This window comes from Lipotes vexillifer, unplaced genomic scaffold (assembly GCF_000442215.2).
Source record: "Lipotes vexillifer unplaced genomic scaffold, Lipotes_vexillifer_v1.1 scaffold634, whole genome shotgun sequence".
NCBI lineage: Eukaryota > Metazoa > Chordata > Mammalia > Artiodactyla > Lipotidae > Lipotes > Lipotes vexillifer.
Window position 1 is genome coordinate 1,812,911 of NW_006781096.1, and position 17,170 is coordinate 1,830,080.

The 17,170-nt window shown below is 48.1% G+C and overlaps 2 protein-coding genes across 3 annotated transcripts in view; one reads left to right on the forward strand and one right to left on the reverse strand.

The window, feature by feature from the left end:
* Positions 1–3,550, forward strand: part of TP53BP2 (tumor protein p53 binding protein 2) — a 71,242-nt gene extending 67,692 nt beyond the window's left edge. For both annotated transcript variants that reach the window (XM_007454484.1, XM_007454485.1), the window contains 2 exons: positions 517–716; positions 3,447–3,550. In XM_007454484.1, the coding sequence (XP_007454546.1) occupies positions 517–716; positions 3,447–3,488 (242 nt within the window). In that variant the 3' untranslated portion in view covers positions 3,489–3,550. The remainder of the gene's footprint in view (positions 1–516; positions 717–3,446) is intronic.
* A 5,631-nt stretch (positions 3,551–9,181) lies between these two features.
* CAPN2 (calpain 2) overlaps positions 9,182–17,170 on the reverse strand; it is a 57,136-nt gene continuing 49,147 nt past the window's right edge. The window contains exons 15-21 of the mRNA XM_007454489.1: positions 17,090–17,147; positions 14,770–14,834; positions 13,442–13,510; positions 12,803–12,881; positions 11,293–11,409; positions 10,979–11,037; positions 9,182–9,205 (exon numbers count right to left, since the gene is read on the reverse strand). Of these exons, the coding sequence (XP_007454551.1) occupies positions 9,182–9,205; positions 10,979–11,037; positions 11,293–11,409; positions 12,803–12,881; positions 13,442–13,510; positions 14,770–14,834; positions 17,090–17,147 (471 nt within the window). The remainder of the gene's footprint in view (positions 9,206–10,978; positions 11,038–11,292; positions 11,410–12,802; positions 12,882–13,441; positions 13,511–14,769; positions 14,835–17,089; positions 17,148–17,170) is intronic.

Sequence of the window (17,170 nt, forward strand, 5' to 3'; positions counted from 1 at the left end):
TTTCCCTATTTGGAAATTGATAGAGACCACTTTAATAGGCACAACACTCTGGTCATTTTTCTCTGTCTGCTTTAAGTTTTAGGTAAAGAACAAAAATGATTCCAGAGTTCCTTGGTCATTACACTTAGTGAATAGGCTAACATTGGACAGATGTTTCATTAACTTTTTTAATATCCTAGACTGGAACAGTTCTTTTTTTATTCCTGGGTTTGTAATCGCTTTGTATTCTGAGAAAGAGAAGTTTTGAGAGCTGCTTATAAGGTGTTGGTTAGTTTTGAGAGCTGGTTTAGAGATGATAGCATATGTTAACTTGTCTTTTATATGTTCCCTCTACACGGCTGGCCTTCCTCTGCTCCGCCTGGCCCCGAGAAGTTTATTTATTGAATGTTTAGTGTAGTGGTTCTACCATTCCAGCAGGTCCCCATTTCTTCTCATTTGGTTTTATAGAGTGACAAGTTCTGAGCGTGGTATCCTCTGAATTACATATATTCTGTTCTGTATCTTACATGATTTCAGGAGTTCAGGAGAAGATGGGCATAATGAATAAAGGGGTCATTTATGCCCTTTGGGACTATGAACCTCAGAATGACGACGAGCTACCCATGAAAGAAGGAGACTGCATGACAATCATCCACAGGGAAGACGAAGATGAGATTGAATGGTGGTGGGCCCGCCTGAATGACAAGGAGGGATACGTTCCACGCAATTTGCTGGGAGTAAGTGAAGGATGTTTTTTTTAAAACAATTTTTATTTCTTTAATGTTGTATCTATTTTATGTTATTTATTTGTTTATTTTTGGCTGCATTGGGTCTTCGTTGCTATTTGTGGGCTTTTCTCTAGTTGGGGCGAGCGGGGGCTACTCTGTTGCGGTACATGGGCTTCTCATTGCAGTGGCTTCTCTTGTTGTGGAGCACGTGCTCTAGGTGTGTGAGCTTCAGTAGTTGTGGCACGTGGGCTCAGTAGCTGTGGCTCGTGGGCTCTAGAGCGCAGGCTCAGTAGTTGTGGCGCGCGGGCTCAGTAGCTGTGGCTCACGGGCTCTAGAGCGCAGGCTCAGTAGTTGTGGCGCACAGGCCTAGTTGCTCTGCGGCATGTGGGATCTTCCCGGACCAGGTCCCTGCATTGGCAGGTGGATTCTTAACCACTGCGTCACCAGGGAAGTCCCTGGATTTGTTTATGTCAGGATTTCCGAATCTGCTAGGGAGCTTGAACAGGGCACCAGAGACAAGATTCTTTGTTCTTTCTCTACCTTTGGATTTTAAGTTTCATAAAAACCAAGAAAATAATCAAATCATATCAGCACATGTAATCCAATAACATGCCTATATTAGTCTGAAGGGACTGCTGTCAGTGGGCAGACATCCTTGGTGGGGGGAGTATTTTCAGGGATAGGCTAGTATAGTTGAACAGAGTCTAATATAGAACAAATGGGAGATATTTTCACTGTATTTTCATCAGCTGTCAGACAGACATGGTCTGTGCCCGCAGAGGGCTTCTGTCCCACTCGAGGCCCTGAACCAGGGCTCTGTCTGGGATCATCCCGCTGTCCGGATATTACTCTCTGTGGAGCTCGTTAAAATGAGCCCGGTGTTGGGACCCGGAGCTTGGATTCTGGCCTGTATCTCCTCCTCCTGACTCTTCTTCTTTGTGGTTTGATGTGCAGTATAAATGACATCATGTATGCTGACTGCTCTCTTCCTGGTAGCAAAATTTACTATTAGATAAGCATTTGGGGTTTGGACAATATTCATTCATGTGATCATACTATAAACGATAAAGAGTAGTGAAACTGAAAAAAACAATTAAGCCATGGAGCCCATTAAAAAAATCTTTCCAATTACCAGACGAAAGCAGAAATGTAAAGGGAGTTCTCTTTGGAGGCCAAAGTCTTCAGCGCCAGGGAAGCATAATCTCTTGCGTGCAGCCACCTTTCCTTCTTTAACGAACATCAAGAGCAAACAGGCACGCACTTCTGCTTTTTGTAGTTTCTTATCTGGGAAAAGCTCTGCCTCTTAGAAGTAGTTGGTTATTTGAGTCTTAACTTTAATTTTCTGACAAAGAGGGTCCAGTGGTGAATGAAACATGGGGAGAATGATCTGTTCCCAAGTGTGGAAGCAGCTGGTCAGAGACCAAGCTCTGCCTCCTGGGTGGCTTTCGGAGGTTCTGCAATCAGTGGACTGGATTGCAGATTTTCATTTTAATCGGACATTTAAACATTCTCGGTTCTTTGGAGATGTTTCCTGGGTAGGAGTGGCCTCTACGCAACTTCTCTGGGTTCTTTTTGAGGTCTTTTTGAAAAAGGAAATTGCATAAATGTTTTAGTCAGAGGCTCACATACAAGTGTAGAAAATTATATTGGCTAAAATACCTTTCCTCACAGAGAAAAACAATCCTGGATACAACATTGATCCCTCAGTTAACTTTTCAGTTTTGGCTGGAAGTCTGACTTGACTTTGTTTCAGTAAACCTTTTTGTCCCTTTGTCTAGGGGAGGGGGAGGAGGGTTTTGTTCTGTTTGCCAGTTGAATGACTAGTTTGACTTGCTCTTGGCTTCCTGAACATCCTCCTTGCCAGCTCTTGTTATGGAAAACGCAAAACCACCAAAGCCTAAAACAAAAAACTTCACTTATCCTTCCTCAAATCTGTAGACTTTTAGTCTGTGGCATTTGTTTCCTGATAGCCTCAAGTCCCATGACACCATGTGACGTCCATTGTGAATAAAGTTAAAATAGAGACTTTTTAACCTCTTATCTTTCCCTTGGAATGGAAGCTCCCAGCATTGGAGCTTGTAGCATATTGCAAATCACCTCTAGTCCTTTGTGGTCCTTGTTGGATTTGATTTACAGTTCAGTAGGCTGTGAAGATGGAGTTAATGCTCAGAGCATCCTGGATTTTTTTTCCTTTTTTTTTGCGGTACACAGACCTCTCACTGTTGTGGCCTCTCCCGTTGCGGAGCACAGGCTCCGGACGCGCAGGCTCAGCGGCCATGGCTCACGGGCCCAGCCGCTCTGCGGCATGTGGGATCTTCCCAGACCGGGTCACGAACCCGCGTCCCCTGCATCGGCAGGCGGACCCTCAACCACTGCGCCACCAGGGAAGCCCGCATCCTGGATTTTATATCACTGCACCATGGCGTTGTCCCTGTTGAGGGAGCCCCTGTTCAACCACTGGCCACCAGGGAAGCCCGCATCCTGGATTTTATATCACTGCACCATGGCGTTGTCCCTGTTGAGGGAGCCCCTGTGACCTTTGAATGTCCTTTGTGCAAGAGTTGGTAAATATGAATCTTTGGGCAGCTCTGGGTGTTTCACATGACAGAGAGTTCTTTCTTTGGTTTAATTTCTTTCCTGTGACATCAGCACCCGTCCCTACCCCCCATATTTCTTGAAAATGTGTTATACTCCCACGTCTGTGCAGTATGTAAATATTTTTAAAATTCTTTTTTACAGCTATACCCAAGAATTAAGCCAAGACAAAGGAGCTTGGCTTGAAACTTTGCACACTTTTAGTTAATGAAGAATTAATCTGTTACCAGTAAGAAGAAATAATATGACTGTTTGTGGCAAAAATTTTGTAAGACTTATTTTAATGACAAACTAACTTGAAAGCAATGAAGATCGGGCTCTGGAAGCAAATGAAGGCTTGGAGCAGAGTCACTGTTGGTGGAGGATGCTCAGCACGATGGAATGAACGGAGCTTGGCAGGAAGCTGACCACTCTGCGCTGGATATAGGTACTCCGTGTCACACTCCGAAAGATACACGGTGACCGTCCTGTTCTCTGCAAGAAACGGGACCACTTATTGGGCTACTGGGAGATCAGCTTCATGGCCTGCTTAAATGGGCGTTTTTCATTGCCTGCCCCTGTCCCTGTCCTCCCACCAGAAGGAGCAGTGCCATCATGGTGCCATCTCAGATTGTCCCCCAGCACCAGCAGGCCCGTGGGGGGCTCACATGGAAGCTCGAAGGTGCCGCACACTTGCGTGTCGTCTGTGAAGAACTGTTTTTTGGTTGTCAGTGAGCAATAACTTTATGGTATGAGTTCTTGTAGCGTCATGTATTCAAAGTATTGAAACCACACTACACTACAGGTAATTAGATTTAGACTCTTGTTTTTAGGCTGAAGTTTGAATCTATATTTATTGTCTTTTGTATCTCGGAAATTAGAGACTTGCTATATAGACTTACCCGTGATATTTGTCAAGATCATAGCTGACTTTAAAAACAATTGTAATAAAGTTAAACTTTTTGACTCTAAGCTTTTTACCGGCTTTAGTTTTTTATGTCATGTTAACAGCCTTGTTTAACGTTCCTAAGCCATTGGAATATCGTACCCTGCTCAAAAAATAATAAGAATTTTTTTTTTACCAGCCATGTGATTAAGCGTAAGCATTTCTTTGCTCAGTTTTGCAATTTGTGAGTTTCGTGGCGGTCTTTGTTATAGAATTAAGACGTTTTTTAAAGATCCTAGAGGCCATGGTGCTAGCAACTTGTACCTTTACCTAGAGCTTCTGATAGGCTGTTTCAGTGTCTTCATTTTATTTCAGATTCTACATAGAGTTATGTACATTTATGGGATGAAAACTTATGTAGACGCAGTCTGCACGTCGTTTTGTTAATATGTTACCAAGTTTGTGAATTTTGGGGGAACTCATTTTGCTTAGTGAAACTGTGTCATTTAATAGAAGATACGGGTGAAAAAAACCAATGGTCACTTTTCCTTATACATTTTTATGAGTAGCTAACTTCTAGCAAAAAAGGAAGATAGATGAATGACAGAACATATGATGCCTTTCAGAGTAATGCAGAAGTAATGACAACATGGATGAAAGATCAGAAGACCTGTGTGGTAGACAGAATTCTAAAGGTGCCCTTCCAGCCCCTCATATTCCTGTCCTGTGGTGCTATGGACTGAATGTTTGTGTCCCCCTAAAATTCATGTTGGAGCCCTAACCCCCAGTGTGATAGTATTTGGAGGTGGGGCCCTTGGGAGGTGATTAGGTTTAGGTGAGGTCCTGAGGGTGGGTCTGCATGATGAGGTTAGCGTTCTCATAAGAGGAAGAGTCTAGTGCACTGTGTGAGGATACCCCAAGAAGGCTGCCATTCTCACCAGACACTGAATCTGCTGACACCTTGATCCTGGACTTCCCAGCCTCCAGAATCACGAGAATGTTATTTAAGCCACACAGCCTGTGGTATTTTGTTACAGCAGCTTGAGCAGACTGAGACACCTGGTTATTTAAACAAGCACTAATCCAGGTACTGCTGTGAAGGATTTTTCAGATTTAAATTAAGTTTACTAATCAACTGACCTGACCATAGGGGGATTATCCTGAGCCCATCCCAAGTGGGCCCAACTTGAGCCCTTCAAAGCAGGAGAGGTGAGGCCGAAGGGGAGGTCAGCGAGATTTGAAGTGAAGGGATTCGACCTGCCGTTGCTGGCTTTGAAGGTGAAGGGGTCATGAGCCAGGGAATGTGGAAACTGAGGAAACCCCTGGCTGACAGCCAGCAAGGAAACGGGGACCGCGGTTTTACAACGACATGGACCTGAATTCTGCCAACCTGAGTGGGCCTGGAAACAGATCCTCCTCCAGTCTCCAGCAAGAATGCGTCACCCAATAAGAGAGGTGTTGGACTTTAACCTACAGAACTGGGAGATGGTGGGTGTTCTTCAAGCCACCAAGTTTGGGCAAACATGTTACAGCAGCACAGGAGCCAAAAAAACAATGGATCCTTGTCCTGGGCTGGTGCACTTACTCATCCATCCTGTGACCTTGCCCGGGACGCTCAGTCTTGTGTGTTATAATCTGAGATGGGGTCGAGGGAAACCATACTAAGTACTATACGTGAAGGTACCTGGAAACCTGCAACAAATTGCGCCAATGTATGAAAAGGGAAGATGCAAAAATTGGGAAAACGTGATCATCTCACTTTTATTTCCTTAGTCCGAAACTTCGAGCATCATTTGTTTTTATTCTCCCTTTGGGGTTTTTTTACTTGCTTGTTTTATTATCAGAATATCTGTATATTAAAGCTCCCCATAGGGAGTTCCCTGGCAGTCCAGTGATTAGGACTCCACGCGGCACAGCCGGAAAAAAAAAAAAGCTCCTTAAAAGTATAGAAAAAGGTTATGAAGCAAGGGGGGGAAAAGACCACTATGGAGGCAACCGTAACTAACATTCGGGCCTGTTTCTTTCTAATCTTGCTTATGATGTTCTCTTCACATAGTTGAGAGCATACTGTTTAAGCAATTCTGTATTGTCCTGTTTTATGCTTTGCGTTGCATCACATGCATGGTATTTAATGGCTGTGTAGTATTCCACCACGTCATTCATCCAGTCGTTTGTGTTGAACGCGTGGCTGCCTTTTGCTTGTGTTACCATCAATGCTGCGCTCACATTTTTATGGGAGCAGAATTTTTAGATTGTTGAAAAAATAAGTGGGGATAAAGCAACTGGAGAATGGGCCCTGCTAAGGAGGGTAGGGTGTAAACTCTAGCTGTGCCTGGAGTCTAAAGGCAGTGGAGCTACCGGGGGCGTTTAACCAGGGGAGTACGGGAGTCAGCCAGGGAGGCAGTGAGCAGGGGTGTCTTGAGAGGGAGAGGGAACGGCAGGGACGGCAGCACAAAGTCGGGGAGGGTGATGGCAGATACGTGTTCATAGCTTTTGGCTTTGGGAGGTAAGTGGTGATCATCAAAAGCAGTTTTAGGAGAGTGGTCAGGCCATTAGCCAGATTGCAGAAGGTAAAGGAGTCACAGAAAGGTGCAGGGGCGTAGCTGCTGGGGAGGCCTGGCTCTGGAGGAAGGAGGGGAGGCGGGGAGGCCAGGAGGAGGCGGGTGGTCTGTGTTACCAGGTGGCAGGCCTAAGGCACCTGAAAGAGAGTGTGAAGATAAGAGAGGAGCCAGCTGATTGATAGGCTGAGATTGCAGTTCAGAGCAGAGATGGGGAGGGCTTTTCTTTTGGACTGGAGGGAAGGGCGCAATGGGGGATTAGATTAGGGTGGCTTCCTTGGGGCAGAAGTCTGGGGGGGGATTCACTTTATCATCTGGTTCTTTCCCCCCCGTGAAATCTCTCCCCTTCTCTCTTTTTTTTTTTTTTTTTTTTTTGCGTGCTGTACGCGGGCCTCCCACTGCTGTGGCCTCTCCCGTTGCAGAGCACAGGCTCTGGACGTGCAGGCTCAGCGGCCATGGCTCACGGGCCCAACCGCTCCGCGGCATGTGGGATCCTCCCAGGCCGGGGAACAAACCCGTGTCCCCTGCATCGGCAGGCGGACTCTCAACCACTGTGCCACCAGGGAAGCCCTCCCCTTCTCTTTTAAATCCTTTCTAAATTTGCTACGATAAGCATATTCCGTATCTTTTTTTTTTTTTTTAAGCATCGTTTCTTATCCTGTGACTAAAAGGGAAGTTGTGAACTCCGACTTCAGGCAGCGCGGCAGAGGTCAAAGTGCACCGGGAGGGGCAGAGCGCCCGGAACAGTGGGAAAGGTTTGGAGCGGCCTGGGTGGATTGCGGGGAGCCTGCCTGCCCTTCCCCTCCCAATTTCTACCGCTTCTGTATTTCAACCACCTTAGCACCCTCCTCTCCCCTTCCAGTGGTCAGCCTACCCTCTGCCCCGCCCCTCCCATAGCAATCCCGTGTCACTGGGAGCATCCAGCCCTCCCAAACCCAGTTCTACTGAATGGAGAAAATCACCGCCCCACCCCCCCCACCCCCACCCCGCCAGGGGAAGTGCTGCCTGTTCTTGGTTCCCGCTTCCTCTGGGCCCTGAGATGCTCCACAAGCAGGAAAACTTAAACTCCTGCGAGTTGAATTTGGGAAATCCATCTTCCTATCTTTTCATGAGATAGTAGGCTGCCATTTGCCTGTCTCTAGTCATCTGACATCTTTCCCTTCTGCGATTCCTCAAGGATCCCCAGCAGCCGACCTGCGGTTTAGCTGCATGTCTTCCTGGCTCTCTCTTGTTCCCTCCACCAAAGTGACAGGCAGGTGGCAGGTGGAGCACAAACTTGCCGGTACCTCCTTAAGAGACCAAGAAGCAGTAGAAATTGGAGCTGACTTTATGGTCAATTATCAAAGCTTCTGAATTGGATTTTTAAAAAGCTCTATAGTTCCACACTGTAATGGAGGCCAGCTGCCCTTCCCTCTCGATACCGGCATTTACGGAGGGAGGGAGCGCGCCTGGCTAGAGTGGGACAGGATGTAACTGGGTGTGCTCACCGCTGGGCCCTCCAGGAACAGCGGCACCCACGTGGGATTGCCTGGGTGACTCTTTATTGAACAGTACATTTGGAAGAAGATAAGGCAACAAGGCAGTATTTGTACAGTGTTGCTAGCATTTACCCAAGGTGAAGCCAGGAAACACGTTCATGTGGTTTCCACGGGCGTCCCCCCTAATCCATGCATGAACGCTAGCGAAGTCTGGGAAGGTTCGAGGCAGGCGGCGAACAGCTGTGCTGTCTTCCGTCACCGTGGGCTTGCAGACGGTACCCCCGGTTTGGGTCATCACTTCAACCGAGCAACAGGAGCGTCCCTTCAGTGTCGTAACACTCAGTTTATAAGACCAGAGATGCGCGAGGACTTGAGACAGGCACACTGTTAACCAATGAGTTTCATATAAAATCTCTTATTTAACCCAAATGAGAGAGATGCGCTTCACACCTGGCCTCTTCAGATGCCTTCGTGATGCATCATATTTTTCCATTTTACTCAAGGGGAATGGTAATCCCTGGACAGCTGTTTGGTACATGTCACAACTGTATTTTTAAACTCAAAGTTGCTTTAAATATTGCCGGCAAGGACCTTATGTCCTTTAAGGTTTGACTGAATGTTAAATTAAGCTCAGCTGTTAAATACCTCCCTGCATTTTTTTTCCTGATTTAATATTGTTATAAACAGGAAAGTGTGTAAAAGTAAAGTGTATACTATGTACAGATTGAAGGTTTTCTCTAAGTTTTTCAAGGGTTAAGTGACTCACTTGCATTTAGTACGATTATATGCAAATCTTTTACTTTGATATCTGAAAGTTCTGCTTTCTCAAGTAGATAGTATCATCATTTTCAGCTCTAATCATCAGTTTAAGTAAATGTTCCCATAATTTCAAGATCCAGATAAAAAGTTTCTCTGTGGAGGCTTAGTCCGTGGCTGATTTTCTTTCACGAGAAGTCTTCCGGCAGATCAGTTATAACTTCAAAGTACTGAAAAACACAGCCACTGTGCGGAAGGAAAAAAACCAAATCAGTTCAGTGAGCATTCTTAGAATTAAAAGGCTATCTAAGTACCTACAGATTATTCTGAAAGATTGACTGTTGTACGAGAAAAGCTGATCAAGGGTTACGATATCAGAGTATTAACTCACATTTTTTCTACCTGATTTCTAGAGTCTAGCTTTTTACAGGGTCGTAAAAAGCTGTTATCTGAATTAGGTGGTCATGAATCGTATTACAGGGTTGACTGAAACACATGAAACGTGACACTTGGAAAACACGAATTAGCATTTCTGTATCCCTGCCTCAGTGTCACATCAGAGGTTAGTTCGGATAGCCCTTAAACTAGTGGTTTTCAACCTCGGTTCTCTACGGGAGTAATCTGCGAACTTTAAATCAGACTCTGATGACATTAGTCTGGGATGGGCCTGGACATCAGGACTTTTGCGAAGCTCCCCAGGGCTGCAACCTGCAGGCAAGGCTAACAATCACTGCAAACTGAAGGAGAGGTCGTCTTCTGTCGCAGCCTCAGCGAAAAGAGAGTTGAGTGTGGGGAACTCCAGGGACCTGTGAAAGGCGAGGCTTAGGAAAGGAGGGAAAGCCAGTGAGTAAGATGTTTCTCAGAGGAAATGGGAGGATGGCCTGAGTAGGCTGGCCGCGTAAAATAGTGGGAGCCGGGGAGGGATAAGATTTCCAGCCAGAAGGATAAAGGGGGCTGCAGTTTCCCAAACTTCACACGTGGCATGTTTAGCTCCCAATTGTATTGCCTCTACCTTAGACTGCAGTCTCAGGGGAGGGTTATTTCCTGAGCTACACAGAGTTTTAAGCAAGTTAGTGTTCTCTGGAACCAGCTAAAATGTATTTTGCAGTTGGCTCACGTTACTTTAAAATGCATTAATACCAGAGTGAAAGAGCTATTTACTTGCTGGCTTCCTCCAGAGTTTGAAGTTCAATGGAAGGAGGTGCCAGTCCCTCACCCTCGTCCTTCTTACCACCCTGCTCCTCTCTGGTCCCTGGGACTTGGTCATTCCTACCCAGCACTGGCCACCCAACCCCAGTCTCTGTAGCCTGTGTTGCTCCAAGCTCAGTTCCCCCTTGGACGGAGGAAATGCAAGCTGGAGCCGGGCAAGGATGAAAAGTAACCCCAGCTGGCTTCCTTCTTTGAAGTGAGAGAACTTTCTGTCTTCGGATGACAAGAGAACATTTTGTGCTTTGCTTTCTGTGGAATTGGCATACCAACTGAATTTCGAGTGATCGTTTCAGAGGTGCCCATTGCTGGGGTTCCAGACACATGAGCACAATCATTATATACGGTAAGCTTATCTACTATTGTTATTTTATTTTAAAGGTGGAGGAAGTAGAGAAAAGTAATTTGTGCAGAAAGTATTATAAGTAGATCTAAGAATGACAGATCTTCCCAAGACCCACTTAAATTTCATCCAAAGGGTTTCTTGGCATAATAAGCATCTTCTCCCAGGCGTGCTAATTAGCAGGTCATTTTTCCAAGAGGGATTCTGCAGCCACAGCCACCCTCTTCTTCTTTGAACCTTGTGCTATTCTCAAGGCAAAGCTTCTGGGAGGAGGGACCAGGTGTGTTTTCTTGGACTCGAGAATCAATGGGTAGTTGGGAAATGACTGCCAATAGAGGTGCACTGTGGGATCTTACAACAATTTACAGCCTGACCCTGATAGACCAAAAGCCACAGATCTCTGTCGCCCAAGTAACAGCCCTTCTCCCCTCCGTCCCCTAGGAGTAGGGGCTGGGAAGCTGCTGACTTACAGAGATAAGGTCAAGCTGGATCATACCAGTATCCTCGGGGTCCAGCTGCTTAAATATCCCTGTGGAGGCAGAAACAGGATGTCATATAAGTGAGCTGCAACAGAGGTCACATTATCCTTTTCCCCAGTCTGGCAGCTGATTTCACTGAATGTCACAAGTTACGATTTCTTCCCTCTGTCCCCAAATTAAAGAAGGATTTTCATTTTCAACTGGACAGACACGTCTCTGGCTCAGGTGGTTTCACCCGTGGGGAAAGGCAGGCTGCTTTCATACCGAGAGAACTGAAATGGGCCTTTACCCAAATGGGCACTTACTGAATAGTGTTTCCAGTCGAACCAAACACCTAACAAAATTGTCAAAATCGATGATGAGCTGCTCATCTGCGAACCGAGCAACGATGACTTGGTGGAGCTGACAGGGCATCTTGAAACCTGCAGTTAAATGAACGTGCAGACCGATTGCCAAGTGTTCGATTGCACCCTGGGGCTCTCTGTTCATGGGCTCTGGACCCGGCAGATGACAGTTAGGATTGCTTTGGTCCCCTGGCTGCTCTGCTGTGAGACTTTTTATTTTGCAAAGCCAGTGCCTTCTGCCATTGCTTGTTTCCACACTGTTCACCTCCACCCTGCCTCTCTCCTTTTCTTTTTTTTTTTTTTGCATTTTAATATTTATATATTATTTATTTAGGCTGCGCCGGGTCTTAGTTGCGGCATGCGTGTGAGATCTGGTTCCCCGACCAGGGATCGAACCCAGACCCCCTGCATTGGGAGCGCGGAGTCTTACCTACTGGACCATCAGGAAGTCCCGTCTCCTTACTAACATGTAAGACTTTCCTTGCCTGTTCCTACATTCATGGTCAGGCTATTTCATGCTATCGATCCTATCTCCTCTTCTGTTTGTCTCACTCTGAATTGCCTTGGAGACTAGATTCTTCCTGGATGTATGTGGCAGAAACTGTTCATGCTAAACTAATATTAATTCTCCCTTTTTCCATAGTTGTAGAATTTTTAACAGGCCATGGCTGCCTAGAATCAAGGCTGCATTTCCCAGCTTCCCTGGCAGCCCTCTGAAGCCTTGTGACTAAGTCCTGGCACTGGGATTTGTGTACAGAGTGACATGTGCCCTTAAAGGCAAGGAGCCCCTCTTTCTCTCCTTCTGTCAGCCCATTGCTAGAACGTGGCTGTGGTGACAAGCCGTCCCCGTCCTGCAGATACGGGTGACGATCTAAGGGCTGGTGACACAGTATGAGAGAAGGAGCCTGGGTCCCTGACAGCAGGAGACACCATCTGGCCTTGGACGGCTTGAGCTTGAATCGTTATGTGAGAGGAAGGTGTATCTTGTTTAAACCACTTATTTGGGGTCTCTGCTGCAGCATTACATCCCAACGAATGGACAACCTCATACTATTTGTCCCCTAAGCACACCAGTCTCCCACTCTGCTGGTCTCCCACAGCTGGTGTCCCTTTTACCAACATCACGTGCTGCTAAGGACTCACCCAAGGGTGGAGCTGGACATCCCACTTCTGCCTGACCAGCCCTGCACCTGAACGGACGAGGGCAGGGTGTGTGGGTCTGCTGAAAACTGGCTTTGCCTGCGACCCGCTGGGGCCCTTGGAGGGAAACTGAGATTCCAGACGGCTTAGAGGGCACAGCGTCCTGGACTCCATTTCATTTTACCAATTAGTCTTTAAAAGGCAAATGAAAAGGATGTGTTTGTACTGAACCGGCACTACTCTATTTCGTAGCTTACCAAACTTTGTATCGTATAGAAGTTTTCACATATTCTACAGATAAAAGAAAGAAAATACAGTTCGGAAGTGTTACCTGCTTCTTCTAATGCTTTCCGCATCTCATAGGAGTTCATGGTTCCGGACCTGTCCACGTCGATTTCCCGGTAAATTTTCTGCAACATGCAAAATAGTTAGAAAACCATGACCCAAAAGGTGGCAAGTTACGTCTCTGTGCCGTGTGCTAAGTGGGGCTGACGTTCTTCCAGCTCCATGCCTCTAGTTTGGCCTTGGAAGCATCACCCGTGTTTCTGCCTTAAAGAGTATTTTGCCTCTCTCCATGAGCTAGTTTACATATATGCCCATCAAATCACCTAGCCAACTACATGAGCCCCTGTTATTATCTTCTGTAATTTTTGTACTTTAGCTGTCAAAAACCCAAACTACAAGGGGCTACATGGCCTTTTCAGGACACTTGATGGTGGCTTTTAGATGACCCCGTTTCCGGTCAATAAGGCAGGGAGTAAACCACGTAACTTGCAAAGCTTTTGTTTTTCCTGTTTGCATTTGCCCAGCCCTGTCTTCATCCATTCTGAGCTCCGTTATGAGTACAATCCCCTCTGCTTGGAGATGCTCCTCCACCGTCCTAAAGAGCTGCTGCGTCCAAAAGTACGTGCGTGGCGCCTTGCCCACACAGATCCACCGCCCCTGCCACCCGGCCCTCCTGGGCTCTCACTTGGTATTTCTGAATCTTGGTCCACAGAACGTAGAACTCCTTCAGACCCAGCTTGCCACTTCCATCCGACTGCCTGCAGTTAAGGAAAGCTCCCAGAGTCTGGGTTCACGTGGGCCGTGGCACCTGGTTTGTCCTCTCCCCTGGAGAGTGGTAACCACAGCTCAATCACGAGGAGCTCTTGCAGGACCCTCTTCCTGCTCGTCACACTGGCTAGACCTCCACCTGAGGGTTGGTGGAAGGGCCCAATAGAGACCGGAGGGTCCCCCGACTCTGTGTGCTGATGGGTCTGGGGGTGCTAGGCAGCTGGCCCCAGTTCCTGCTAAGAAGGGGCCGTTGGAGGATATGCAGAGGCTTCAGATGGCTTCTAATGGCTGCGCCCTTGCCCATTTAGGGAGTATCATTTCTAAGAGGCCTTTTATGAGGGGAGCTACACAGCAGGTGCCATGAGCCCACCAGATGAAACTTCATAGAAGCTTAAGCCATCCAGGCCATCCTTGCCCAGCACCTCTCAGTAAGCAGCAGGGACAGCAGGTGGATGATGAGTCGGCCTCAGGGCCGGGTGGTGGCCTGGGAAGGAGCCAGAGCAACGAGGAAGGAGACTGCTCTTGGAGGGTGGGCCCCTATCTATGAATTAGGAAGAAAATCATGACCGGGGAAAGCATTCACATCAGAAGTATCATGGTAGGGACTTCTCTGGTGGCACAGTGGTTAAGAATCCGTCTGCCGATGCAGGGGACACGGGTTCGAACCCCGGTCCGGGAAGATCCCACATGCCGCGGAGCAACTAAGCCCGTGCACCACAACTACCGAGCCTGTGCGCCTAGAGCCCGCGAGCCACAACTACTGAGCCCACGTGCCACAACTACTGAAGCCCGCGCGCCTACAGCCCAGAGGAACCACCGCAATGAGAAGCCCGCGCACCGCAACGAAGAGTATAGCCCCTGCTCGTTGCAACTAGAGAAAGCCCGCGCGCAGCAATGAAGACCCAACGCAGCCAAAAATAAATAAATTAATTAAAAAAAGAAAAAGAAAGGAGTATCATGGTTTAGGGACTATTTCCCTAGAGGTAACACATCCAAGCTGCCCTGGGCAGAGAACAGCGGGCATGCTGTCGGGAATTTCCTGCAGGAACCCCTCAGCCTGTGGCATCTCACATTCCCTCAGCTGAATTTCCCTACCAAGGGAGGTCAGCGCTGACAACAGTCCTATGCCTCAGCCGGCAGGGACAGCTGGCCGCTGTGAAGGGGAGGAGGCCTGTGTTTGTATCTTCCTGGAGTGAAGTTTCAAACTCTCCCAGCCTGTGTCCTGCGGGACCCATTAAAGGATACGTCGAGCATGTCAACCATGATTTTGCAGGTCTCTATGCTGAAGCCGTCTGACTTGATATCTTGGCCTAGGAGACAAAAATAAGTGTGACAGGAATATCTTCTAGAGCAGTACTGTCCAATACAACCTTCTACGATCGCAGAATATTCCGTATCTGCACCCTCCGATATGGGAGCCACTTAAATTGTTTTAAATAGCCACATGAGGCAGGTGGCCACCATACTGGGACAGTGCAGAGGCTGTGTTACATTTGCCTGACTTCTCTGTATATTGGCCATGGGCATACGGGGTTATAATAAGTGCTTTTTAAGTAAATAAGAGAATGGTAAGAGTCTGGGCCTTGAAGTGTTCATAAGATGCAAAGTCACCTGTGGAGACAGCGGGGGCCCTGCGTGTTCATTCTAGGCAGGGCCCTGAGAGAGGAAGAGGTTTACTTAACTGCCCGTCTGCAGGCATTTAGGGGGCCTCTGTGTCCCCAGCTGGGTTAGCCAGAGGGCCAGAGCCTGTCCGCAGCCTGTGCTCTCCTAGGTGAGTCACTCACTCGTTGAGTCCCATCTAGCTGGTGGTCGACAGGTGGCATGAGAGCCTTATCACAGATGTGAGTCTGTTCCCACAGCCTTCAGGGGAGCCCACCCTTTTCATCATGTCCTTGTGAAAGGTTAGGACGTAACCTGTCTCAAAGCTGCTGTTCTGGGCTCTGACCCCTTCTCGGGTGTGGGTGTGGGCTGTGCCTGGGGCCCTCGGGCAGGAGTCGTCACCGGCTGTGGAGCAGGGAAGGGTACCGAGCTCGGGGGTACCCTTCAACAAGTAGCAGCTCAATCCAAGCATGGCCCGGTCCCTCCCCTCCCGCTCCCCGCATCTGTGCAGAAACAATGGGGCTCAGTGTCCCTGGGTTCATGACAACCACACAGCTTAACAGCCTGTGACCTCACTCGTGCCTGGTGGCCTCAAGGGTAAACACCATCTTCTCATCACCCCCAGACTGGAGGAGGGGCGCCAAGGACCAGGGTCCTCCGTGGGGAAGCCCTACCCTGGCCGCTGGACCCCCTGGCTGCAGCTCTGCAAAGAAGCTCAAATGCAGCCGTTTGTTTGGAGGCCACCGGGCATGGATCGGTCACACGTGGTTCCTGTGAGGGACCACATGCGTGTCGTTCACGTTCACTGTGACGGAAGACCCCACTGGCCTGGATCCTCCTTTGGCTTCAAGAGGAGGATTTTTCTCTCTTGGGCCTGGGCCAGAGTGAAGTCCACGGGACTTCTGGAGACGATCCCCAGGCTGACGCTCAGACCTGACGACATACGCTCTGGTTTCGGATCTGGGCTGAGAACTGATACCATACAGACCCCTGCTCAGTGGACTGCTGTCTTATCAAAGCAGCACAGCTCTGGTGATAACTTGAGGGGGAGAATAGCAGTGTGTGGGGGTGCTTTCTCCCCACCCCCTGCAGCGGTGATCAACACTGGGGAGGTGGACGATCCATCTTTTGATATTTTTTGCTTAAGAAACAAGTTTAACCTGAAAAGGTGCGTGAGGACCATGGCTCTCCAGCTCCTTCTAAAGTCTCCACCCAGTTCTGTCCGTTCTTTATAGATGCCCATCAGCCTGGGCTGAGAGCAGTCATTTCTGGAGCCTTGAAGCCACTTGCCTGGCCCACTGGCTCAACTGAAGTGACATCTCTCCCATCAAGAACTGGCTCGACCAGGCTCCCTTAAACACACACTTGGGAGATGAGCCTTTCTAATGCCATCCCCTTAGCTGGAGTGGAAGATGGACCACTTATTTTTCCATTCTGGCTCATCAATGAAGCTGTCGTCACTCTGTCAGTGGTTCCCCACTAAATATAGCCGGGAATCCAGGGATGGGGATGCTTTCTGGCTCCCATCACGCTTTTTCTGAGCAATTAATCATCATAAGAGTCACCGTATATACGGAGCCCAGGCTTTGTGCTAGGCAATTCCTACACGTCATCTCACTTAAGACATTCAACCACTCTGAAGAGGTTAAGTAATAATATGCCTATTTTGAAGATAAGGAAACAAGAGTCAGGGAGATTATCTAACTCGGTTTAGATCACAGAGCTAGTAAGTCGTGGAAACCTGGATATGATCTTTGACCTCTAGACTCCAGAAACCTTCGCCCTTTTTTATCACATCGGGGAGAACCTCCTTCATTCAGTTCCTTGGTGGTGATGGTGGCGTTTAAGTAGGAGTGGGGGTGACGGTTCAGCCACAGCCGCTGAACCGGGGAAGGGGAAGGGTCACCGTGTCCCCTCACGTTGCAGGAGAAGCAGGATGAGGGATGTGCGAGGGGTGGGTACTTACGCTTTGCCAGAACTCTTCTCAGGATTGTCTGCAACTCAAAGGCAGAGATCTCTGCATCCTGTGGAGATGCAACCAGAGCGT